The sequence below is a fragment of the Triturus cristatus genome, chromosome 4_1 (genome assembly GCF_964204655.1).
Source record: "Triturus cristatus chromosome 4_1, aTriCri1.1, whole genome shotgun sequence".
Lineage (NCBI taxonomy): Eukaryota > Metazoa > Chordata > Amphibia > Caudata > Salamandridae > Triturus > Triturus cristatus.
Window position 1 is genome coordinate 787,054,200 of NC_140585.1, and position 27,897 is coordinate 787,082,096.

The following is a 27,897-nucleotide window of genomic DNA, read 5'->3' on the forward strand; positions in this document are numbered from 1 at the left end:
TTCTCTGTACACTGATATTAGATTTTGGTTGTTTGGTGAGAGTGTAAACTGGACCATTAAACTCCCCGTCCCCTCCCATTTTCTTTGATATGTGTTAATACGATCTCATAACACTGTAGCCATTTGCTATCCATTTTTGGTCAAGTCTGGAAGAACACAGCTTTATTATTTTGCCTATTAAAACTATCACAAGCAGTTTTCTATCTAAGATTGCCACTGCACTGGTAGTTCTCACTTTCGTTTGCATCCCATGCGTTTAATACACCCGATTTCAGTTTAGAGCTCCATCTTGTCTTGTTTATTTTGTTCGGCCCGGGTGTTTCAAATGTCGGCTATATGCGTTCACACGTCCGATTGTCAGTATTGCTAATAAACTCACGGCATTTGTTTACAGCTTTTGCCATTATTTTAAAATGGGCATGTCTCTGCATTTCTGTAGACATGGGGCCAATGCCAACTCAAACCCAGTTCCCCTATACTAAAGTCGGCAGCTCTGGATGTTATGCCACATTTTCTCTCTAAAACAATCAGCATTTTTTTTTTTTTTTTTTTAGAGTCTCCGTTTCCCTCACAGAGTTATCCTCCCACTATGCACCCACCCTTAACCCCTTCCTTCCTTTTCCCCAGCACCCCCACTGGAGTGGTGCTGATGCGCTATTTTCCATCTCAGCGGCTTGGCGCGCCTTGAAGCTGTAATTTTTATGCTCTGTGAAGAAATTTATTGTCAAAGACTAAGACAAAGAAGCAGAAATATATATATATATATATATATATATATATATATATATATATATATATATATATATATATATATATATATATATATATATATATATATATATATATTTAATGAATTTTGAATACTGGAGGAGAAAGCTGTGAAAATGTGCCTCATGGGAAAGAAAATACACCATCATGCTTCCAAAGTAAAAATAGTGAGACAACGGCATGCTGCTGGGTAGGAGAGAAGTATAAAGAACAACGGTGAAAGTGATTCAGGCAGCATTAAAACAGCATGCATAATCGGAAAGTGTGGACTTTGAAGTTGGCAAAACATATACAGGCCCACACACAGCACTAAGGGGATCACTTTACCCACTCTCAGTGCACCCGTGATGATCTCTCTCTGAGCCCATGAACTTGCGCCACAGGACGGGCCTAGGACCAGGCACCATCAGTGTGCAGGTGGTAATCGCCAGATTTGCTTCGTGGGCCTGTTGCAGAGAGCTGTGTGTAATTTGAAGGTCAGAAGTTTAAATCTCTCAGCTGTGTTATCATAGGCATTCATCCTCCTTAGGAAGATTCAATGAGTACTGTTGAACCAGGTCCTTTGTAGCAACTGCTATCAGAGAGGTGCTTCTGGAGCGAATTGAGATGTGAACATCAATTTTCTTTTAACAAGAAAAACCTGAAATGGATCAAGTATGTTAAGTGCATTAGCATAGCAGAATCTTACCATTTGTATGGCTCATGGCACTGAACACTGAAGCAAGCGCAGTTTAGACTAATTTATTGGGTAAGGATGGTTTAAATGCAAGGCCACAGGAATTATGCTGTTCTGCGGCTGTAGTCTTTTCTGTGCCATTATGGAGTTACTGCACTTGCCACATAATCTATCATCTTCCTCGTAATTTGCAGATATTAACACAAAAAAAATTATCAAAGTTTCTGAAACACTGCCACCTGAGTTGCCTATGTCGCATAATCCCAGAGGCCCTGATTGCATGTGATAGGGGATACTACCGCATGGTTTTGGTCTGTGTGGAGCATTTTGAGCATGTATCCGTGTGCTGAAAGAATTTGTGTCCCTAAGACCACTGCAATTGTTAGCAGAGAGCGTTCTACTCACTGAGCCATGCTGTTATTTGCTCTGATTTATAAAACAATAACTTGCAGCATCAATTACTATACCAGCATCATATTAATGTCCGAGAAGGCTTAAAGATGAATCAAGTATAAAATTAGTAGCATTATACAGCACAGGCTTTAGAGATGTCTCAGTGAGATGATATCGATCATGTAGATCAATACATGAAGTTGTACTGACTTTTGGCCCTTAAATAGCACTCTGTTTGAGCTAGCTGCCCAATTCAGAGTTACTGATTTTATTGACCCCTGAAAGACGAAAGCCTAGCCTCCCTCTCACACACACCTAGCCTAACTCTATATGCAGTGACCTCCTGAGCTAACACGCATTCTCAGTGAATCCGTTGCAGTATCGATGATTAAGTAGGGCGCGACCTCAGTGCTGGTTGGGTGGTCCTCCACAGGGCTGCACACTGGATACCTGTTAAGAGGTTTCGGAGTGCGGATTCAAACGGCTCTGATATGCAGGTTACTTGCTTGCTCTACTTTTGCGTTTTCAAACAGTTAATTCAGGTTACGAAGACTTCATATTATTAGAGGCCGGATACTTTAGATTGCTTGGCATGCAACAGACAACTCTCAGTGGATTTGGATACATATGTGTTATACTACAACACGAGACTGCTGGGTTGAAATTCGAACCAGTGTACAGGTTTCAAGATCACAAAGTCTCAAGCATGCAATCCTGAAGTCGTGAGGTACTCCCTCATACGACAAAACAAGTGTTGGCTGGCTATAAAAACAAAGAAAGAGGCCAATGGGCTGGAAAAAAAAAAAAAAGAAAAATATTGAATTACGATTTTCTATTCTTTACAACTTTACTTGTTATTGTAATATCTAGACTCAAATGAGGATTGCATGTGCTAAAGCTGTGTATGGTGTTCTTGTGATCCATTTGAATCAGTTTTGGGGAAGCAGGGTGAAACTTCCTCCTCTCTAAGCACTGCAGGTGAGATAACATCTAATTAGAGATAAAGTGTGAGACAAGTCTAGAAGTAACACATTCCCAAATAAATCACCCAATTGAGTGTACTCTCCATCAGATTGCATGTTTTTTCCCACTTCTCTCAGCACATTTACTTACATAACATAATAAAAGGTATACTTTCAACACGTTTTCCCTTCGAGCTGCTCTCAGTTTTGTCTTTCCATTTGCTCTCCTATGGACTATGTTTTAACCATTTCCTCTAGGGCCTTCCCTATACTTTTACGTGTTCACCTCATTTTGTAGGTTCGCATGCCAAGAACATTAAGCTCTATAAACAGTCTGAATTTTCAGTGCTGCTCTGGCTTGCATTTTAAGGGCCTTCCAGGCTCTGTATTCTCGGTATGCTACTTATATGCCGATTGCAGATGTTTTGATTTCAAGAACTTCTGATAAGGCTGTGCGCAAATGACTGGGTCACAATTGCTCCACCGCGAAGTCTGAGGTAGGGCTGTCTGTGCTAGAACATCCTATATTGGGCTTGTAGGACGTCTGCAGCTTTCTTCCTTTGTTGCCTGTGTTTCCAGATCAAATGGCTCCTCAAGGCAACCTTCAAACATATGCAAGCTTCCGAAATGGGTCTAAGTTCCGCTTTACGCTGCATGGCAGCATGATGCACTGCTTTAATGGTAATGCGTTTGAAAAAAGGGCACAGCTTTTTGTGATTATGCTGCTCTTGCCTCATTCTAATTGTGAAGAAGTGTGGCTCAAAGGTTAAGAGCGGCAGACCCTGATGCAGAGGTCTGGCCCGGGACCAGGGTTCAATTCCCGCTTTGGTGGGTCTTGGGCTCAATTTCCTCGGACCTGTTAATTCTCGCCTCGGTGCCTATTCTAATCATGGGTCCCACTCTGCAACTCTGGGCAATAGCTTGCTTGATCTCCACAACGGCCCAACAGCGCTGGGATGCCTGGCTTCACCTTGGGGGTACCCAGGAGTGGACATATCACAGGGAAAAGCCAGGAAGGGTTCCACAGCGGTATGAGTACAGCGCCAGGACACCCTTGGGTAACAGTGCGCTATACAAGTACATCACATTTACATTCTCACATTAGACTGGATTCTCATGATGGCACACTTTAAATTTTGAAACCTTCTACTGATTATGTAGGCACGATAAAAGGCATACATTGTTACTGACTATTTGAACATACACACGTCTTTCTTGGAGAGCATATTTCTTTAAGCAGTTTGCAACACCACAACAGCAGAATATATTCTGTTGTTAACCAACAGCTTGTTTCGTAACAAGTTACTCTCTGAATCTACATTGAATCACACTGGCAGCATTCCTAAATTGTGTTGCACCTACGCTGCTGCTGCCACTTCCTAACATGGGCCTCTAATAAGATATTGTAGATTTTCACATGTGAGAAGTGTTGCCTTTCCCACCTCATTCGCAAGAGTGACTGAAGTAGGCAGGCTGCTTTGTCTTGCTTTTGCAGTTGGCGGACTTTCATTGCCCTGAAAGCAGAATGCAGATGTATAACTGCGGTGCATTTATCAAATACTCCTGTCTTTTATGCTTCCCTTGTAGGTATGCTTTGCTGTACCATTGGAGTGAAATTATGTGCCCTTTAACAGGTTGTGCCTGCCAAAGTGTGCTCTCACTTGCGAGACTTGTGTCTAATAATGGGCTTGGAACCTGCTCATCGTTTACCATTCGTTGGTAAGCTATTTGTCCACAATGCCAGAAAATTCCAGCACACACAATTCCACAACTAAGAATTCCAATCCAACTGGCATAATTCAACTCCATACCACATACATCCCACTCCAAAACACATGGGTAAAAAGACATTGTCATTTACAAAGCCAATAGCGATAACTTTTGCAAATGCAAGATCTATTTGCATTGCCAATGCTTGTTCAAATATGCGGCACGGAACCGTAACACTATGCTTTCCAAATCATGCTGCTAATCGTCTTTGGTTTTATTTGAGGGATACCACTGGAATGCTGCTATGTATATTACACTTATGTGTTGATCTGTTTTTTAAACCGGGTGGCTTCATTGTATCGCCAATCATGAAGCTAATACTGTGGTAATATGGGGACGCTCTTTGTATGCTGCTATGTATATTGTCTTTATTCTGCTGAATTGTAACATATGTGCTTTTAATTGCATCGACTGCTACACAACCTTTATGGATGTTTGCTTCATCCGAATAAAGTCTTTGATCTTTAAACTATTTTAGCAGTGTAGTGAGTAATAAATGTTTTGAGGCCTGAACATCCCTTGCTCTACCTCTTGGACCTTATCAGTATATATGTCACAGGTGCACTATCTTCAGTTTATCAGTCCTCTTTGAAGAAATACAATGCTACATCTCTCTTCATATGCAGAGCTTCAGAGGAGACAGAATTTAGCTAAAATGGCGGAAGTGAAATAGTCTATTTAATGAAAAATCAAAATACTTTCGGAAGGAAAAACTGGTGTGTCTAAGACATTTGATAGAAAGCTGGTTAAGACTCAACAAATAAAGCCTGGGGCCTAATCATCTTTCAGGCTGCAGTTGTAACCACAAGACAGACTGCTTTCTAAGACAGAGCTGCAGATTAATCTTGTGCAAGGGCTCAAAAGGAGGATCCATCATTTTTGAAAGAACAATGTCTAGTTATGTTGGTGAAGTAGTATTTGCTAAAGGAGGACAACCTTTCCTTATGACACCACAAAAAAGCCACTGGGATATTGAAACATGTGTCAAATAAACACATCGCTCCATTTATCCAGCGTGGGGGGGCATAGAGAGGATCCAGTATACTGCAATCCACCGTTTTGCCAGAACCAGGCCTTAAATTGCAAATTTATGCCGTATCGATGTCCCTTTCTTCGGTGTTGGAAGTACACCCTATAAGCGCTGTGTTGTTGCAGTGCGGAGAGTCTGTGCAACCGGATTCCAGTAGGTTTTCAGTTGCATGTACTTCCAGGTCATATGTAGGAATGTGGCAGGGTCTGTGCCACAGCGTGGACTGGATGGGATTAGCCCTAGGGTGAACCGCGCCAGATGCAGTGGGGTAAGATATGTGGGATGCAAATAAAAGAATTGGGTGAGCTTACACCTAGCATTACTTGTTGCTTCAGCCACCTGTGCTAGAGAACTTGGCCACTCCCCATCTGTCAATGGGAGAGGTAAGTCCTTCTCCCATTTCCCCCTGACTGCCGATAAATCGACTGTACGGTCCTCCTTCAGCACCTTATATATGTGCGAAATGAGGCCCTTGCTAGAGCCTGGGTCCAGCAGCGTTGTCAGCATGTGCGACTCCAGCAGATTCTCCGGGAACGTGCTCCATATCTCACGGTTGTACGTAAAATGTTTGCGTATTGTGAAAAGTGTCCTACTGGTACACAGAACCAGTCTTGTGCCTCATCGAAGCTCAGAAAGGTTCAATTCAGGTACAGATCTCCTGCCATTTCAAATGCCTCTTGCACCATTTCGAGATGTCCATGGTTGCCTGAATGTTCTGGAATCCCTGTAGCCACTGGAGTGGGAGTGCACTGGCGTAGGGTGCCTTGTGGAGCACCAGTGTGACTGCCTGTTCCCAAGCTTCAGCCACTTGCCGTACTTGCCATGTGGGCAGTCCTTGAGGACACTCAAGCCCATCAAAAGGAACCTCTGCAGCCGCGACTCATCATTCCGATCCCCCAGTAGTTTTTTCCACCGCACGTACGTTCCACTGTGCTGCGTACTGCAACAATCCTGCTATGTAGTATAGTCTAAAATCAGGCAGACGAAGGCCCTCTGCGTCCATGACCAGTTTAAGTGTTTCAAGCTTGACTACTCCGTTCCCCAGCCCTCACAAGTGAGATCAGGAGGCAGTTCAGTGTGTCAAACTTTTACTTCCGAATTCTAAAAAAAAGTTCTGCAGGACAGACAGACAGCGGGGCAGCATCACCATTTTTATACGGCCACTCTCCCCATAACGGATAGTGGAAACGTGTTCCAAAATTGTATAGACGCTTTTAGTCCTGTGAGTACTTCACCCATGTTTAGCTCATATTGGGCATCTGGCTGGTGGGTTACCTGAATGCCTAGGTATCTAAAATAATCACTTTCCCAATCCATTCCCACCTCAGGAAGATCTTGGGGTGTCCCCCTTGCAAGGGCTGCTAGCGGGGAGTAGTATTGATTTCCGACGGTTAATATGGAGCCCAGAAGCCGCACCAAAGAATGCCAATATCTCCAGGAGCACCGGGATCGCCTCTTATGGCTGTCTAATGTATAAGAGTGCGTCATCCGCATACAATGAGATCGCATGTGTAAGGTCATCTACTGTTATACCCCATGGAGCGATGTCCCTCCACAATTTCACGGCTAGGAGTTCCATCGCTAGAGTAAAAAGTAGTAGTGACGTGGGTACCCCTGTTGTGTGCCCCTTTCAATCTTTATAGTCTCCGATACCTGACCCCCATTCTGCACTCGGACGCTCGGTTGTTAATAGAACAGTTTGACCCATGCGACATATTCGCTGCCAAAACGCATTCTCCTCAGTACCTCCCACAGATATTCCCATCGTAATGTATTGAAAGCTTTTTCGATATCTAGGGCGACAACTGCCGCCCGAAGTTCACTATTGGTCACTGAATGGAGGACATAGGACAACCACCGTATGTTCATGTGTGTTCCCCTCCCAGGTATAAGCCCGCACTGATCCTTGTGCACAAGAGAGGTCCCGACTACTCAGTCTCATGGTGTAAGAAAGAGGCTCTGTATATACTGTTCCCAAATAGGTACAGTGTGTACAGAGTCCACAGTCCCAAGAGGTTTGGCAGAGGTTAAAGTCAGATATAACCTTACTCTCTAAAGTGGTAGCTTGGTAGAGCAGCAAGGTGTTATCAGAGGACAGGGTAAAGCATTGGTTGTACACACTCAGTCAGCAAATGGTCTCACACACTCCAGAACTGAACTCTAGGACAATGGTTTGTATGAAAAATAAATGGTCATTTTATTTTAGAACCAACAATAGGTATCAAAATATACTTTCTCAGAATGAGATTCTTTAGTTAAATACTTTGCAATAGGCAATTGACTTTTGCAGGTAATAGTTACAGTTTGCTGCAATGGGCAACACAATTTCAAACACAATAATACATTGAGCTCAATGGGAATTTTAAGTTATGTGCAATTGATTACTTTTCTAACTTCAGGACTGGATCCTAGATTCAGTCCTGGGACAGTTCTTGGAAACAAGTGAGTAAATTCGTTTTAGTTACTGTTGTGATTTTTAAGCAATATTTTGCGATTTTAAAAGTTGACACTTAAAAACTTTTTCTAATCAAATTACCAATGTTATCCTATGAAAGGAAATTCACTTAGCAGGTAAGTGGGGTTATGGTTAATTTTTCTAGGTCAGTGTTGGATCCTAGATCCAGCACTAGTGTACTACCTGTAAGCAGTTGAGAAACTGCGTTTAAGTTACACAGGCGATTTTTAAGGAATATTTATAAGGTTGCAAAATCGAAGGCATTTCACAGAAAAACAGTCAATGGTTTCCTATGGGAGAAAATTGAGTTAGTGGAAAGTACGGTCTTAAGTACTTTTCAGGGTCAGTGCTGGGCAGCAAGATCCAGCACTGGGATCTCTCCTAATAGAAGGTGAGTATTTCCGTTTGTTACTCGGTTGATTTTAGGTGAACATTTTAAAGTTTAGAAACTCCACATTGCTCAGGGCAAATGGGGAAGTAGGTAGGAGTAGAAGTTGCACTGCCAGGGCCACTCGGGCGGGTGGGTGCAGGGTGCATTTGAGCCTTCGGGCACCCAATGGATTGCTATGGAAAAGCTCAAGGACGAACAAAGGCTGCAAGCTCGGGGACGAAGATTCTTCAGGTGCCACCACCACTTCAAGAGGTAAGTTGGGTAGTTGGAGGAAAGGTAGGTACCCAGGAGTCGGGCACAGGGGGCGGAAGGGCGCCGGGTACAGGGGTGCCTTTGGTGTCGGGAAATCTTACCCTCTGTTGATCGCGGTTGGGGGGGGTCCCTGGTTCTGAGGCTGCAGGCATCAGGAGCGTCGAGGTGGGTCCTTGGGTGCCGGATTCGGGGTCACAGTCGTCGGGGGGGGGGGGGGGATGTCCTCGGGGTCAACTCCGGCACAGGTCAGGCTTAGCGGGTGCAGAGTGTGCAGGGTTTGCGGTTCCGGGCTGATGCCAGGGGTTAGATACTTGCTTTGAGTAGAGCCACTGCTCGTGGGAGTACCAGGTGCTCAGTCACAAGGTAGCCAGGTCCTCCGGGTTTGTGAGGTTGCTGGCCACAGGAGGTGCCGAAATTTAGCAGGAGAAGGTTCGAGGGTCGACAGGCCGGTAGGGCTGGGGCCAAAGCAGTTGGTGTCTTCCTCTTCTTAGCAGCTGCACGGCAGGTCTTCTTTCTTCTTGATCTTCTTTACTGTTTTAGAAAATGGAATCTAAGGAGGTTCAGGGTGCCCCTAAATACTAAATTTAGGGGCATTACAGGTAGGTAAAGGGCAGGGACCACTGGATCCCTGTACTGGGGTGGGTACACCCCCTATCCTGCCACTCTCCTGTGGGAGGGGGGCATGGCCTTGTCCTGATTGGGTAGGACTCCCCATCTTCAAGATGGCGAGGGCCGGAGATGTGCTTCACCTCGCCTCCCCCACCTGAGGGGGGGGGGGGGGTTGGCAGGGCTGGCACATCCCTTGTCCTTACTTGGGAGTTTCCAGCCAGTCTTCCTGCCAGAGTGGGGGTCAGAACCGGTGGAGGCCAGTTGCTGAGTACAGCAAGTGGCCTGGAGAAGCTCACAAAGGTGGCATGCCTTTAAAGCTTACCCCTGACCATCCTGGGGGAGGAGACCTAGCACCTCGCCCAGGATGTGCATTGTTGCAGGCCCAGGAGAGCGGAGGCTCTCCACCCAGGGGTCAAGCAACATGTCTACTGTGTGGCAGCCTAGGCAGCCTCTCAGACAAGACATGGATTGTAGGTTAGGTTTCAGTGGGCACTCTCTGTAGTGCTTTGTACATTAAATCCCACACTGGCATCAGTGCGGGTTTAATGTGCTGAGAAGTTTGATACCAAACTTCTCAGTCTTCAGTGTTGCCATTATGGTGCTGTGGAGCTCCCAGCACCATATACTCTTAAATGGCAGCATTGCACTTACAGTGCCCAGGAATGGACCTGGGTACTGTAGGGGCACAGGGTTCATGCTCCTGTGCCCACACCACTGGCATAGAGCACCCAGCTAGAGGGGTGGCTGATGTATGCCAGGGCAGTGTAGGTTGTGGGCATGGCACACAGGGATGTGTGACATGTCGACTCTTTGTTTTGTCTTGTACCCAGACACTTAGCCTGCAAGGGCAGTGTGTTTGTGTTAGTGTACAGGGCCTCTAAGGGTGGCACAATAAGTGCTGCAGCCCTTAGAGGCCTTCCCTGGTCACAAGGCCCTGGGTACCTAGGGTACCATTTACCAGGGGCCGACATGTGGCCAGGGTTTGCCAATTTGGGTTTTAGGGAAGGAACATCGGCCCTAGGCACCTGATTGGCAGGAGTCCAGGGCACACTCAGTCAAAGTACATTCAGCAATTCAGCAAAAAGTGGGGGCATACCATGCAAGAAAGATGGCACTTTCTCACACATGGCCAATACTTTAGCGAGTAATTTAGCATCTACCCCCAACATGGACAAAAGGTCTATATGCACCTGGGTCTTCTGTGTTTCTGCAAGGCTTTGGGAGCATGATTATCTGCGCCACCCTCATGGACCGCAGCAGACATCCGGCCCTTTTTGCCTCCCATACTGTTTTCAGTAGGCGTGGGAGCAGGACATCTGCATATTTCCGATAGAATTCTACTTCAATTCCATCCGGGCCTGGTAATTTAGATCAAGCCATACCTTGTAATGCTTCCTGTAATTCCTCCAGTTGAAGTGCTGCCTCAATACCATGTACTTGTTAGTGTGAGACATTATTTACAATGTGCAGTGTCTTTTCTTATTGTTGTCACCACCCAGTTGTATTCTTATTGTCTCCTTTGGCCCCTGCTAGATTGGGGGTTTACGCCAAGGAATCAGACAGAAAGCCCACTAGATACCACAGAGAAATGGTCAACAAATAAACCAGGTGTGAGGGTAGCACCGCGGGTCTTACTGCACCCCCAACCCCAGAACATGCGCAACAGTCTTTCTGCTACCTGTTTGCGGGACTGTATCTATTGGGCTTTCTGCCTATTCAGGGGGTTGGAGGGTTTAAAGAGTTAGGCCCACACTAGTGGGGTAACATTTGGGGATCCCTACAGATTCTGGTACTTTACCTCCTAGAAATGCATGATTTAAGCCAAAGTTTGAGGTTTACAGAGCATTCTGAGTAAGAAATTGTAATGGGATCGAAGCAAGGGATACCACCCTGGTCTCCCCTGGGTGTCTAGTTTTCAGAAATATCTGGGTTGAGGTTGTTTTTGAGGGTGGAAGTTGCGCCCAGGCTCAAATACTGCCACTACACACACCACCAAAATGGGTAAATGTTGCCACATAGCGTTTTGGGATATTTCCTGTCGCAGGAGCTAGCCCCACTTACACAAGTGTGGTACCGTTTATATTGGATGAACTATGGTTACCATTTGTATTGGATGAAGTGTGGTAACCTAGATAGGCAGAACATTTTGTATTATCTATCACATTTCTCCCCATTTTTTGGCTTCCAAGTGTAAGTCATTATGCAAGCAAACACATTTTTAAAAACGCCATCTGTATCACAAGATAGTATGGGTAATCATAAAATCAGAGTTGTACAAATAACCACTATCCCTAAACTCAACATCTTGGGCACATTAAAAAAAAAATGCATACATTTTCTTGATATGTAGTTTTCATTGATTAGATTTTCCCACATGAAGTACTCAATGAAAAAACAGACTGCAGCTCATTTGCTTGCTCCGGGTAACAGCAAGTTTTTGGACAACTAACCAACACTATATACCCCTGCAACAAAAAGCGTGGCCAGATTTAACAATATACTGCTTTTGCAATCTACCATTAGGGCAAAAAAAAAATCACAGAATAACCTATTTCTATTTTTTCCTACTTGATTTTACTTAGTTTTCTCAACAATTAGTTTCTTTGGGTAAACCATTAGCTAGCTCCTCAAATGACCCCCTTTTGGAATTCAGAATTCTGTCTAGTGCTCAGACACGTATAAATTCTGGGTTCACCCAAGTTACCACCATAAACTGGAATTAGGCTGAAACAACAATAAATAGGAAAAATAGAATACCACTTAGAAAAAAGCAATTATTTGATCTATTTTGGATATTTTGTCCATTGCCTGCAGGGCAATCCCCAAACTCTCTGCACCTAGACTCTCCAACTTGTAGGAAAAGAAGGATGCAAATTTGGACCAGGTACATTTCATGGAAATAAGTTCTGATGTTTAAGCATAAAGTGCTCCGAATATACGTATAAAAAGGCACAACACAGGGGTGCAAAAGCCTCCACAGCTAATGGATCAAATGCAGCCTTCAAAGAAGGCAGCAAGTGTTCAAGATCCATTCTCAGTGAGTGAAAAAAAGACTGTTTAATTTAATTCCTGCTGGGCATGGCTGCGTAGTGCATATTCTAAGAATCCTAAAATGGCAGTGTCAGTTTAACACTGTTTTCCAGTTTAAGTTTTGAATGATTCCCCTCATTTTGTTTGTTTAAAAATATTAACGCACGCTGGTGATTTCAGTCAAACACACTATAGCATACTTAATTTGGTTTTGAAATGTATTGAAATAAAAGAGAAATGTTGCCTTGTGTTGATATCTGGGAGAGCAGAAATATTCTACTATTACAAACAACAAAAAGAATCCATTATAGAGAAGCTATCGTAGGTAAAGGGAGAGGAGATGAAGAGCAAGAAACAAAACATCAAGTACATAACTCGGGTGGGTCTATATATTAGATATACGCAGGTTTTGGCGTACACACAAAGGCAAGAAAAAAAGGACATTTGCAAGAATGCGCAAGTACATGAGAAGGAAACGTTCCATCATCTCTCAGGCACATGGTGCAGGACATGCAAAAATGTTTTCGAAAAGTACAAAACCACCTTCAGAAACGGCTACTAGATGGCATGAAAACCACTGGCCGAGGAAAGAGGCAGAAGTTAAGCATATAACAAACATTTTCGTAAAAAACACAAATCTCAAATTAACCAATCACAGCATTTGAATATGGTTTTTACTAAGTTCTAGTAAAGAAGCTAAAGCAAGCTTACCAATAGTTTCTTTCCTTCTGGCTGTGCAGTACTAAAGTTCCCTTGAGTAGGTGGCGGTGGTGGTGGGGGTGGAGGCGGGGGCAAATCCTGAGCCTCAGTGGAAGCAGCAGCAACCTGTAATAGAGGCATCCCTGGAGGCAGTTGCATATGTAGAGGAGGTGGAATGGTATAAGGATTGTGTGGAATATTCATCATGGGAGCATGAACACCAATTGGAAATGAGAAGAGGTTCATGGGATGGGGGGATGCATTAATTTGCTGCTGCATGGGCTGGGGTAATGTATTCATTTGTGGCTGCATGGGCTGGTGGGGTGCATTCAAATGCTGCATGGGCTGGTGTGCGGGATTCATTTGTTGCTGGATGGGTTGAGGTGGAGTGTTCATTTGAGGCTGTACTGACTGATGTGATGCATTCATTTGTGGCTGTGTGGTATGGTGTGGCATATTAATCTGTTGCTGCACAGGATGGTGTGGTGTATTCATTTGTGTCTGCCCTGCATGGTGTGTTGTATTTGTTTGCGGCTGTATCTCCTGATGCGTCGCATTGATCTGATGCTGCACATGCTGGTTTGGTGCAGTAATTTGCGGTGGCATAATATTCATTCGTGGCGGTGGTGGTGGAGGTGGTGGTGGCAGCATCTCTAAATGCATTTTTGAACCATCATCTTGCAGGTTTCTTTGTTCTTCAATGTTTGGTTCCACTAAAAAGAGAAACGGTGTGATGAATATGCATGAAAATATCCTTTTAAACAAATGTCATAAGATTCATGGCTTGAGACAGACACTCATCCAAAGACGCCTAATGCACACATTGTAATTTAATGAATCATTAAATATGCAGGTTTTCATCTAGGTTTGTTGACTTAATTTAACGGATATACGATCAACTGACCTCCCGCATAAAGAGAAACCAAATAGTTACTAAACTCTTAAGTACTCATCGCCACCTTAGTTTGTTTCATTTTTAGCGCACATTACTAGTTATGGTTTACTTCTTCTTAAAGAGCAGGTTACATTATCTGAACAATGGATATTTCAAAGTGTCAATTCTTACTCCCCCAACCCAAGTATTTCTTTATTGATTTTCACAAAAAGTGTATATGGTATGCACCACCAATAAGCCGGCACATAAACAGATTTAATCACAAACATATGAACTAAGTTAACCCTGCAGCAGAATTTTGCGCAGCGTGCGGTTTGTTCTAGGTAACACAGGGAAAATAATTAGAGTTGGTATCATTCAACGATACGACAAGAGTTATAACACTGAACAACGTGTGGTCCATTGTCATGGTGTTAATACCCAGCCCATGCATGCCTCAAGGGGGTAGAGGGGGTCTGGCTGCAGCAATGCGCCCTGTATTCCAGCTCCGCTGCCCCCCCTTTCATCCCCGCCCCACTGCTTCCACTTCCATCATGTCCGAATTGCTGTGAAGAGCATGTCTAATGGTAGGCAGAGCGTAAGGGGCGGGCGAGAAGGAACACGGGGTGACCAGAAGCCTGCAAGTACCCCTCAATTCCGCCTGGGGAGACTTCTCTCTGCTAATGCACGCGTCTCATACGCATTCCCTGTAGCCTCGCATATATTGTATTGACCTTGTCTGCTTGGTAAGAATGGTCGGGGGGGAGGGAGGGGTGCGGGGGTGTAGCTGACATCAGCAATATGTGTCCCCATGCTCCCTCTGCCCCACCCCCACAGCTCGATCATGCAATGACCGCCACGCTTCAGTTTCCATGATTGGCCATTTTTTTAGGTCTCGCATCCAGGCATGAATATGAGGGGTTGCCAACAGTTTCCATGCCGTTGCTTTCTGTTTTTTAGGTCTCGCGTGGCATTGCAGTGCAAAGCGCTGCATGCCTCGGCAAGATTTATTGTGAACGATGATATTCAGAAAAGGGCTTTAAGCCCCGCCCCTCATTTCCATTGGCTGGAGTCACCATTTATGCTAAACGGTGGCCTGCCATGGGAAATGAGCTGTTTGCGTTGCCTCCCTTTCGCCTTTTGGTCTGGCCCATCCGGATGGGATCACCTGCTTCACAGCTGTCGTGAAGCAGTTTATCGCAAGGAGACGTGTTCTTAAACAAGCCATGCGATCCAGTCCGGATGGGTCGTCCCAAAAGGAGATAGGGCGTCTCGTGTTTATTTTTGAATCGCGCTTTCACTTAAGTGAAAGCCCGATGCAAAAATAAATAGCGGCTGCCTTCTCGCAATGGCGAGCGCTTGTTTTTCTTCTCTCTTTTGCCTCTTTCTCCTCCATACTTTCGGCCCCTCCTGTTCGTAGTTGACTTTCTTTCGCAGCTCCTTAACATTTCTCTCACACGGCCGGGGTTCTATTCAACCCCCACTCTTTCTGGTGGGGCCACGCAGCTTCCGTTTCATCTCTGCCTAATGCTCTGCGTGTAGTCAGTCATCCGAGTGAGGTAATTCCTTCCTGCCCTTGAGGGCGGGTGCAAGGGGTGTGTGTAAAGTGGGAAGGGATCGGACGCCCAGTGCGGGGGACGGGGGGAATAACTACCTTTTGGTGTGTGTGTGGTGCGAACTTAAGACAGCTGTTTTGTTTGTGTGGTGGGGGCAGACATATCCTGCTAATACCTTTATTTCGTCCTCCTGTAATGTTCATGTCCCCCCAACCCCTCTCTCTGGAGGGTGGTTGCAGCAGCTTCCGTGTCTTCCCCTGCTGAGCGGCACCATTGGAGGGCCCTCGTGGCTGCACATATCCCCTTGCATTGCACCTCTTCTCGGTCACCTGCCCCCACTCTTCTAATTCTCCCCTCCCCCCGTCGTACTGTCCCATGGAGATCCTGGCCCCTCTTGGTAAATGGATGGGAGGGACCTTTCGGATGAATTGGCCATGCTGTCGAGGGACCTCTTTACTTGAGCGTGTGTGCTACCTAGCTGGAGGGTGTGACGTTTCCTTGGGGCGGTGTCACATTCCTTTGCTTGAATGTGGGGGACGGTTGCTAGAAACTAAAAATAGTTTTTTACTTAGCCCTTGATTTTTTGCCTTGAGCCCCCCTCCCATCGGTGGTGTAACTGCTCACAGGCCCCATAATCCATTCACTGCTTTTCTGCACTGTAAGCTAGATGTTTGCTCCTGTGTGGTGCACTTTCCTCCCCTGCTCCCTTCTGTTGACTTCAATCACCTCCGGTCAGGGCGCACTGATCCGAGGGACCCTTTGGGGGGCAGTGCCGCATGGAAACGGCGTGTGTTTTATGCGTAACAGTATGTCTCCAATTTGAGGTGGTGATGTTTCTGGAATGTTAATATGGCAATGTGGTCACGCAGGCCCTATTGTCTACGCCCCCTACCGTACAATGTAGTTTCACTTGTGCAAGTGTATCCGCTCTACGCCCCCCTGTGAGAGCCCACCGCTGAATAGTGCTTTCGTTAGTCATGCAGGTATTCCCACTCCCCTCTTGTTAGGGTAATGGAACCCACCCCAAACGTTTCTGTTAAAGGGCTGTTGTGTACGCCCACCTCGAACCCCACTTATGGCTGTGTACCCAGTTATGTCCTGGTTAGTTGGTGGAAATTTGCTCACCCAAGGCCTCTGCCTGCTTGTGTGTTCTTATCCTCTCCACTTTCCACCTGTGATGCCCCCTCTGCCACCAGCAGTGCTTGCTTTGGGGGTCTGTCCCACTGCACCCTTACTTTCCTTTCTTGTAACTGTTCATTTTGTTGCATAGGTGATGGAACATCTCAAAAAACACATACAACACTCTCTGTAGATGCCTACTAATCAGAAGCCCTCATAGACTGATGCCAGCCGTCTATCAGCTCTATCATTTCAGAATTGTCACCCTCCTGGGTGTGTAGGGGGAAGGCCCCACCCATCCCACGTCAGCAGTGCCCGGTGAGGGCAGCGTGCAACTGCTGAGTGGGCACACCCACAACGTGTTGCAGCAGAGAAACAGGCGCTTAGCACTCGACCAGACTCTGACATATCGGAATAAGTCATCAGGAGAGGTGCCTAGCAACCAATAGTGCAGCAGGTTCAGTGACACCTAGCCCCCAAACATTGTCTCCTTTTACTACCCAACTGTGGGTAGTGGGACACTCATTGTATGCGTGAGAGCCCATGACACCTAAAGTGCTTGCTAGTGCATGACATTCTCTTTCAGCTGTGGTTAAGCAAGCAAAGTGCCTCCCCCTAGACTTCAGCTGGCTCACCTGCCCTGAAAACATCCCTTACCCTCCGAAAACATTAACTATCTGTTGGCTTTAAGAGCTCGAGTGCTCACCCTCCATGAGCACTCAGACTCCCGGGAGGGTGAGACTGAGTTCTTCCTTAGTATTTACCCCTTTTCACCCACCTCCACTAAAATCCCCCAGCTGCCCTTCTCCCCCTGAAGTAATGTTTTCTGCACTATCCTCACCAGTGGTTTGTGCTTCATTTATTTCCTATCATTGGTTCCTAGTTTCTGCCTCTGAGATTCCTCTTATTGGCTGCTGTATCACGGCCACCACCCTCTCTGCAACAAATGTGCCCCGCCACTATCTAGCTCCTCGTTACCAAGTGTCACACTCTGTCACGTAAGCTCTGTCTCCCTTCTACTTTTGTCAGTGTTTTTGTCTTGTTTCGCTTCGGAGCATCTTCCATTTTCACTACCAGTTCGTGGTGTCTCCTCGAGTTTTAATTGGCCTTCTCACTTTCAAATTTTTCTTTTTTCACAGGATTAATTAGGGAAGTAGAAGTAACACAATGTGGGGAAGTAAACACACCTCCTCATTTTTTAGCAAATGTTTAATGATTTCCTAAATTCGAAGTTTTCCAGCTCCAAAGTCTTCTTTTCGTTATTTCATGGTCTCATCTGTCCTGTGATATCTTAGAATAATTTACGTACCATTTATAAATATTAATACTACTGTACAAATGAAGCACTGCTGGAAAGTGCATGTTTGTTAGCTGTGACTTCCATATGCAGAGTCGGAACCTACATTGAAGACAGTACCTTATTCCTAAGTTAACATACGTTTATTACGAACAGATATGACTCGCAGTGAAGATATAACATTACATGGATTATCATCAAATAAGGTGGTTGTTTCCGGCAGCCATGCTAAACCTTTTTTCATAGGACCGTATTGACTCTCCAAATACTTAAAGAATCATTTCTGTGGTGCGTGGAAAGGCTTGGGAAAATCGCCCAAGTGTTTAAGTGTCAGTATGCACAGGGCTTCAGTAATGCATTTCACACCAGACCTTTATAGGAAGGAGAAATCCAGCATAAAGCATGGCAGGCAGGCACTCCTTACAATCTTAAAGTAAAGGGGGTTTGGTCCTTGAAGCTCTCTGTAGTAGACAAAGCATTTGATGTTCGTGGAACCAGGGCCTGAAAAGATCAGCTTCAGAAGAGGAGGATTCTACTTCCGGATAAAAGGCCCAATGAGGCAAATTCATGCAAAACCTCCGGCAAGTACTTTTGGAAATCTAGATTTCACCCTACTCGGTTTGTAGAGTCAAACTGTTTCCATTCCTGAAACAGGGACACGTTCAGACCTTGGGTGGGGCATTCCTCCTCGTAGCTGCCCACCGCAGTTACGAGAGTTTGAGCTGTTGACATTGGAAATAACAATGCCTTTTATTTTTGTTTTCATTTTAAAAACATAAATAAAAGGCATTGTCATTTACAATGCCAATAGCTTAAACTCGCGTAACTGCGAGACCTATTGCATTGCAAATGCTTGTTTAACAAGAAGTACGCCAGATCAAGGAGTCCTGCTGTATGATTATTCTTTTTTGTCCCTGGCATAACTCCCGAAAGGCACATGAGGGGTTCCAGGGTACGTGGTTCATCCCGTGGATCAGCTAGCAGCAGTATATACTTGGCAATACGCCGCTATTTTAGGGCACTACCACAGCAGATGGTAGAAGTAAGTCTTGGCACACGGGCACCTGGGGCATCTTTGTGACTCACTCAGGAACAGACTACCAATACGACTAGGCTTGAGATATTCTTGATGAAGGCAACTGAACTGGGTAAACTCAAACCCCATATCCCTCGACACCCTTTTCTAACAGAGATAGTCAATTAATGCATACTTAATTTTAAGCTTGTAATACAGTTATACAAGGTAGTATGGAGAGATTTCTTACCTGTAATTAGTATTCATTGTGGGCATTTATTACGTTAGTTACAGCTAGTTTAGTATTAAGCACAAAAATATATTTTATATTATAAAAATCCTTCATGCGGAGGCTGCACTGGGATTCAGATGCTACCCATTTAAGGCTGCACAGTCACCAGCCAAAATCTGCAGTCCTACTTTATTTCAAAACTGGCACATGCTCTCAGAGTGTGACATCAGCACCCTATGAGGGTGCACACAGTACAGTCCGGAACCATGCACCCAGTTTCGTAAGATGGCACTAGGTGTTTACTAGAGCAGAAATGGATCAGGCAAACAGCAACCCAATGAGGAACGCAAGGATTAAATATATGCACAAATTGAAACTGATTACAAATTACATAAGACTGAGATGTGTGCCATCAGAATGTCTAATGAGTTATGTGACAACTATCTAGTAAATATTCCTCTTCAGAAGAATTGTTTTGGCAGACGGATGTCTTGCCCCCAATAAGACTTGAAGGGCCTTCAGAGTTAAGGCCTTCAATTAATTCTCTTCTAGTGTTTCATGCATTTGGTTTCAGAGTTAGTACGCATAGATTAAGTACTAAAGGATTCTGCTAAAAAAAATTGTCACTTGGTTGAAGAAGCCAAGGTGGCTCTATACTGTGATTCAGACGGTCTGGGTGCCAGGGTATTTGGGACCAGTTTGGAATGATCATAATGACATGGGCTGCATGCAGCTAAATCATCTGAATTACCTTCCCTATCCGATTAATGAGACAGGATAAGCGATGGCTTTGCCTTGCACAGAGCACCACTCACAGTAAAAAGTCCACAGAAAAGAGATGGCATGGAATTAAAAAAGGGACCCTCAAGTCTGGTCAACTTCAATTCATGCAGTTGAGGATAACTCATCTGTTATCCCTTGTAAACTGTTTGCTGATGGGAGGCCCTGCCAGATGTGATATTTTTGCTATGGCCCATAACCATGGACGTTTTGTTTCCTAATGCACTCTACGGATTGTGAGAATCTGGAACTGTTTACCTACCACTACCATGTCTTTGATAACTAGTTGACTTTCTCTGCTGGGGTGTGAAAGACTGATGAGGGAGCTTTAAGTAGATCTGCCCTCAAACCTAGGATGAAACTAGTCACTTGCCTCTGCCTTCAGTTCTCCAAAATGAGTATCTTTCATAGATTCAGATATGTGAATCATTCTCTGTTGCCAGGTTTGGGATCTCTGATATCTTTAAACAGCAATACACATTGCGAAAATGGTAATAGATCCAAAAGTGTTTGATAGCAGTCACCTCATTGAAAAGCACTCAAACTTCACCCAAAAAGGTGAATGCGCTTAGCACTCTCATGCCCCTTTGAAGTCACAACAGCTCAGATTTTCACAGTACAAGTGGAAAGGAGCAAGTAGTAAGCCTTTGACAGGGGACGTGGGAAGGCTGCATGGGAATCTATGAAAAATACCAACACTAGAGAACTAAATGTGCAAGTAACTTGCTTCTTCTAAATCATTGGAAGGTTTGTAGATTCACACTCTTGATCCAGCATACATAGTGAGATGGAAAACAGGATCAGCTTAGAGAGACAGGATGCATATCTGTCTACTGAAGAATTACACTGCATTGATGTATAGGCAGTAGTGCTTGGTGAACGTGTGACAGGACTTCAAGTTCACTGCTCAGTAGATGTGTAGAAGAAATCAGGGCCACTTTTAGAAGCGTGCTTTAATATGCCATCAATTTCCCTTCATAAATCAGTTACTCTTTCTGTGACAGAAAATAATGCATGCTGAGAGCCATCTTGCTAAGCTCGTTTTAGAAAGGGAGAGTACTTCTTCCATGATGTCTGAAGGCAAAAAAAAAAAGCTGATAAGTCATTAGAACTACCTTTGTCTTTCAAAGTAAGAATTCAAAACTGCAAACATCCAGTGAGTACAAAGCTGTTTCAGCACTAGAGAAGGGGTTCGAAAAACACAAACTAACGACCACTGATTAATTGAGAAAGAAGTCGTATGTACTCTGAGCATACATGTGGGGTCCGTCTGTGAAAACACCTTTTCCTTAAAGAACTGAACAAAGGTTTTCTTAAATCTGAAAGGTTGTGGTTTACTCACTCACCTTGTCGACATCAAAGCAAGCCGTAGCGCCATTTTCCAAGAAAGAATTTCACGTCTGCTTTGTGAATGGGCTCAAATGGCAGGGTCATAAGAAATATGAAGATCTTGGGGGTAAGTTATCAGTAGCTGTCTTACTGGAGACAAAGGCTCAGAATAACCCTTTCATATAATGTTTGGTCATCAGTCATGAGAAGTAATGCATCTGAGAAGAACTGTATCTGGAAATAGACACCAGCAGTAACCCAAGGTGTACTTGAGACCATTGCTTCCACTTTGTACAGTATCCCTTGAATTTGAAGAGAGAATGGGCATGTGCTACAACTTTTCTGCAATTATGCGGGCTATCCATAAACTCATACTCTAGGTCATAAACAGTGAACCCATGATTTTGAGGGACGACTGACTGATGAAGTGTCTAGCCTAGATATCTCGATTGTCTGGCTTGATGAACGTTAAATGTGATTGGAGGACAGCCCGATCGTCCCAGTAGTTCAATGCATCAGTGTTGTCTCAATCATGCAGCTTCTATCAGGAGCAGCTTAGCAGGGCTCTTTTTATGCAGTGCCGAAAACTCTTGGACCAAGAGAGACAGAGGAAAAGCTGCTGGAAAGGTACTAGAGTTGTTCATCAAAAACAGTAGCCCATGTCCCCTGCTGGGTGGGGGGTCCTGCAGCATTAAACCTTTTTTCCCCATTTGGTCCCTCGGGTGGTGAGGGGGGCAGAGGGGGAAGTATTTCAAGGAATAGGGGTGTGGTGGGGGCCCCTCTGGGTCCCACCCCAGATGTGCATGGCAGTCAGGGTACCCCCCACCATGCTCCTTATATATGATTTTAACTTCCGGAGAACCCTGTAACGGTGGCCACTACATTTTTTTTGGGTCTTGCCTGACCCAGCGCATGCGCTGGTCTGGCGTGACTTATTGAGAGGGCTCCAAAAAGTGCTACCAGGCCAGCCTAGAGCTACAGTGCATGTGCGCGGGCGCGCTCTTTAACTCGATTACTTTCACTTTCGCGCCCGCACGGCCGCTTTGATGTTTGACCGTGATCGCGATCACTTTCACTTTCGCGGCCGCAGGTCTCGCTTTTGGGACCTTATAAGTATTTAGTTATGCAACTGTTGCATAGCTAAAACACTTATAAGGTCCCAAAGGCGAGACCTATTGGCTATGCCAATGCTAGTTTCATGTTGTGACCAGCCAATCCCATCTAAAGTGACTGACAGGAAAAAAAAAAAAGCCCTCTTGGCCATTCATCACTTTCTTTTTAATATAATTTGCAGTGCTGCCGGAGTCCTGTGGAACCAACTGTCTAGATATCACTAGCATTTAAACACAAATTTCTTGAAAACGGATGAATGGATTTACATCAAACAACAACAAGCATTTGCAATGCAATAGGTCTCGCATTTATGCGAGTTTGAGCTATTGACATTGCAACTAATAATGCCTTCTATTTTTGTTTTCGTTGTGAAAATTGATGTTTATGATCACGTTTTACAAGCAATAGAAATTGGAATAAAAGGAAAACCTTGAATACTTGTGTTATATACAGACTACACAACTGTTTTCTCTGTTTTTGAAATCGATGTGTGGCGCACCTGTGCTTATGTTTCAAACATGAATAAAAGGCATTGTCATTTACAATGCCATTAGCTTAAACTCGGGTAACTGCGAGACCTATTGCATTGCAACTGCTTTTTTTTGCAAGGGCATTAAATGGAGGTAGACGGGGAGACAAGTCCCTAATTCATGAATTCGTGGCTAAGTTAAGCATTCCACATTGATATGGGCCTGCTATAAAGATATGTGACGTTCCACAGGGCGGTGTAAGACAGGCCTGGCTTGCTTTGAAGTTGGATCACTAACCCAGGAAAAAAATGCATCTAACCCTGAACACTAAAAATAACTAAAAACAAGCAAAGGGCACTTGACTAGCTTTTTTTACATGGCACAACAAACACAAGTATTTGTTTACCTTGCAGTTCACTCCCACGCTTGACTTCCAAAAGGGGGCTGCTCCCCGGTAGAGACTGGGTACTGCTCTTCTAGTTACGGATTGTAACCTTTGCTCTGGTTTATGAAGAGTTAAACAGTCAGCATCCTGAAAACCTTCCATGAGTGCACGTGGTCACTGTGGGTGGACTGTCCGTGTCCCCAACAGTGTAGCGCTGGTGACACATAGCAACAGGGATGGGGGGCGGGTAGGCAATAAAATACAGGTAAAAGCTGAGGGAGCGAGTGTTCTCATATGTGAGGATCAACTGTTTAAAATAAAAAAACAAGCAGCAGGGAGTGGCGAGCTCTCTTGTGAGAGGGACATGGGGAATGAAGTAATAATGCGCACAAGGGGCGTCCAGCGGTCTCTTGTGAGAGTGACATGGGGAATGCAGTAATATGCGCACAAGCGGCATCCAGCGCTCTGTTGAGAGGTACATGGCGAGGGCACTAGTAATGCGCATAAGGGGCGTCCAGCGCTCTGTTGAGAGGTACATGGCAAGTGAACTAGTAATGCGCACAAAGGGCGTCCAGCGCTCTCTTGCGAGAGGTACACGGGGAGTGAACTAGTAATGCGCACAAAGGGCGTCCAGCGCTCTCTTGTGAGAGGTACATGGGGAGTGCACTAGTAATGCGCACAAGGGGCGTCCAGCTCTTTCTTGCGAGAGGTACATCAAGGAGAGCACTAGTAATGTGCTCTTGTGACAAGCACATCTCTGCAGGGGAAACATTAAGAATGACTGGGGTTGGAGTGGAGGGGCTGGGGAAGGGTGGAGGTACTTCTGTGGGGAACAGAGCTGGAGTGGGCGGTGGTGGTGTTACGCACAGCTGGATGTGGGTGGAGGTACTCCCTACTCCAATGAGCAGTACATCAGAGGATGGAGGTGGGCGAGAAACATGTTGGGATTGATGGGAGGCATAGCGGGTGAGGTGGTGATGCTCCAGCGAGGATTGCCTTAGTGGAGCCGTCCGCTACCTACACAAACTACTTTATGCGCTGTGATGCCATAACTATGGCAGTAAGCGCTAAACAAATGCCAATAACTAACTCTAGAAAGCAGAAAGAAGGAGGGGGCTCCAGTGCGAAGCCAAGCTGCATTACTCCGAGATGTGTTTGTAACCTCTGGGGTCAGTGGGAAAGACAGCACTATAGCCCGTCAGAAGCTCTGTTTTGGAGATGTGGCGGCAGAGCAACAACCCCAAGGACTGGCACAGATGAGAGAACACGGTTGGGACGGGTAGAGTAGAGAGGGTAGTGTACTGTAAGGGTGTGTGGGCTAGGAGCCAGGTGTCCAGAGGGAGGAAACAGGCTATAATTGGACGCAGCGGTAGAGCCCTGGGTGCGAAGGAAGGTAAGAGGCTGGAACAGCAAAGCCGAGTGGGTGGAGGGAGTAAGTGGTTCAAACAATAGGCGCAAAGCCGTGTGTGTGTGTGTGTGTGTGTGTGTGTGTGTGTGTGTGTGTGTGTGTGTGTGTGGTGGAGGGTTCAGGGTTACAGACATCAGTGCTGGGTGTGCACAGACATCCAGTGAAGGCTACAGAGTGCCGAGCCAGGTGTGCACAGGCAGGGGAGGGGTTAAGGCTACAGTCTGCGGAGCCAAAAGTGCACAGGGAGGAAATCAAAGGCTACAGACTGCGGAGCCGAGAAAGCACAAGCAGGGGAGGAGTTAAGGAAGAGTGTGGAGCTGAGAATGCACTAGCAGAGAGTGGCTTAAACTATAGACTGCGGATACGGGTTTGCACAGGGTGGTAAGAGGGTAGAACTAAGGGTGGCAGAGCCTTGGTGTGCATTGATTTGAATTCCGGGTGTGCACATATCGGTAAAGGTTAGGTGTGTACAAGGAGGTAAGGGGATAGGACTGTAGGCAGCAGGGGCTAGTGTCCACTGGGAGTGGAGGGATTAGGGCTTCAAACATCAGAGGAAAGGTATGATTTCAGGAATGCTCAGGGACTGGCAGTGAACGACTGGTGGCACAGCAGTGCAGTAAAGGGTACAACTAAGGGGGGCAGAGCTGGGTGTGCGCAGGGTTGTAAGGGGGTACAACCAAATGTGGCAGAGCCGAGGAGTGTGTGCAGGGTGGTAGAGAGGGTACAGCTAAGCGTGGCAAAGCCGGGTGTCCGCAGGCGGTAAGGGTGTCACTGAAGGGCAGTTAGGTATGCAATGCACGTGGAGCCTTGTCGCCGAGAAACCCTTACCTGCTTTGTGAAGATGTGTCCGCAGCCCCTCCGGTCGGCTGCCTGTTCTGTCCCACAGAAAATCCCCGGGAGCTCTCGTGTGCTTCCCGGGGCTGCGGCAGTGCTGTGAATGCAGAGGGATCTTTCCTTGTCCTGAGAGCCTCAGTCTTTGGCGCTCCAGCAACTCATCCCTTGACCCTAGAGTAGTGAATTCGTCCAGCACCGGGTTGCCCGCCATCTGGAACTCACAGCCTACAGTTAGCAGGGTCTGCCGAAGAGCACCGTTGCACCATGACCACAACAACTTGAAACCCGGCTCCGCCCGATGACATCACACGGGACCGAGGGAGTCTGCTTTTTTTTTTAAGTAAACAATTCTTTATGTTCTAACTCGCTTCACATTTAATCATATGTGCTGAGGGAAATTTATTAAACAAGCATTGGGCACCGGGCGGGCAAGATGAAACTCGGCGCCTGGGGAATCTCCGCTCAAGTACTGTACATGGGGAATAAAAACAAGCATTGGCTGCGGGCACCTGGCGGGAAGGCTGAAACTCGGCGCCTCGGGGAGCCTCCGCTCTGCGCTAATACCAGGGGAATAACAAGCGCGGTCGCAGCTGGAGCATGGCGATCTCTTGTCTTTATGGGGCCATGTGTTTCTAATTAGAAACACATGGCTCACTAAAGATGAGAAATAGCGTTATGACCGAAGGAAAGCAAGCGAGCTAGTCCGGGTGAGCAGGACCAAACAGTGAAAAGGAGGCACTCCAGAAAGCTTCTTTTCAATGGCAGTCCACCGTTTACCATAAAGGATGACGCAAGCCAATAGAAATAAGGGGCGGGACTTCAAGCTCTTCTCTCAAAGTCCTCACTGACAAATCTCGCCGAGCGAGCTGCGCATGTGCGCAGCAACGTTAGGCGAGACCTAAAAGCATGCTGTGAGAAGTTGGCCTGGCATAATCTGTCCAATAATTATAGTGGGCACATTGCACCAGTGCAAACGGCCCTTATTGATGATGAGGTTAAAGACAACCTTTATTGAAAGCTAGCCTAGTGGTAGCTATGGAGAGCATCCTTCAGGCTAAGTCTCAAAGGAACGTAAAGCAGCTTGTTTTTACCAGATCAGAACCTCCTGAATGACCAAATGAAAGGAGAACCACACAAGAGATATATAAAATATATGTATTTATTACTAAACACTCTCTACTAACCTCTTTATGAGATTGGAGCACAAAGCACACAATATTAAATCACTAGAACGACAGTAAATAGCACAATACACGGTGGGCTCCAGGGGGAGACCAAACCATATACTAAGAAAGTGGTATAACTACCACGACTTAACTAGACAGTGCCTAGAGCACGTAGAATCGCTGGGACCCCAAGGAACCACCCAAAGTAGTGACACAGGGATCCCACGGAAGACGGGTGCAGTGTGTGAACACAGGCGCGAGCTCCGTACAACTCTATGGGAAAGTCGCGGTTGGAATTTTAGAGTTTAAGGACACTTCGGAGAGTACTTTAAGCAAACCCTTTCATACATGGAAGGCCAGCACCCTTGAGAGTACAGAGATACCCGTTTTACCTATCCCAGAGGAGCCGGGTGCATAGGGGTCAAGTGATATCGGAAACCTTCGTCGTTTTCAATGGCGTGATGCAAAAAAGTGCTGCTGCCGGGAAGATGAAGTGTCTGGTGGGATCCAAGCCTGGATCCGAGATGAGAAGAACATGAAAGCAGAGGGGACAGAGTCTGGGTCACTTCAGAGTGACCAGGGGCACGATAGACGAATGCCCACCGATGTCGGGTGCTTCAGGGTGAGAAGATGTGAGGCTTGACTCTGCAGACACGGGGACCAGAAGACGTCGATGACGACCAAAGTCCGGAGGTGAGCTGTCCCACAACTGCAACCCACGCGGGCAGAGGAAATAGGCTTCGGTGAGGACCAGCAAGGTCCTGGGGACTCTCCAAGCTATGGAGAGTCAGGGCACCTCTGGAGCAACTAGGAAAGCCCACGAAAAGTCAAAGTTACCTTCACAGGGACCCACAGGCCAACGGACCAGGGATCGCGAAGGGACCTCGAGTTGAATCACGAAATACCAGCCCACGGAACACTCGGAGTGTAGGCCGGAAATCTTCGGTGGAAACGCTGCTCGGGGTCAGGACTACAAGTAGCCCAGAGCACAGCCTCAGGGATCGTCGAAAAGCATATGCTGCTGCAAAACTACACGGTGCACAGGGGTTCGGGTTGCACGGTCCCCACAAGGGATACTGGTCTCAGAATTGCTGAGAGCAGATCGACCAAAGAGACCTCGGGAACCCACCTCCTGTGTTGCAGTAATCTTCGGAGCCCTCAGGAGCTTGGGAGATGCAAACAAGTCAGATGTGTTTAGGTGCCTGCTGCTGCAGGGGAGTAACTCCTTTACTCCAAGGGAGATTCTTCAGTCATCCAGCGTAGTGTAGATCGTCGAAGTACTTG

The 27,897-nt window shown here is 46.0% G+C and overlaps 1 protein-coding gene across 2 annotated transcripts in view; it reads right to left on the reverse strand.

Moving 5' to 3' along the window:
• Window positions 1-27,897, reverse strand: part of SCAF11 (SR-related CTD associated factor 11) — a 968,921-nt gene that overhangs the window by 211,589 nt on the left and 729,435 nt on the right. For both annotated transcript variants that reach the window (XM_085653364.1, XM_085653363.1), the window contains exon 13: window positions 13,048-13,748. In XM_085653364.1, the coding sequence (XP_085509490.1) occupies window positions 13,048-13,748 (701 nt within the window). The remainder of the gene's footprint in view (window positions 1-13,047; window positions 13,749-27,897) is intronic.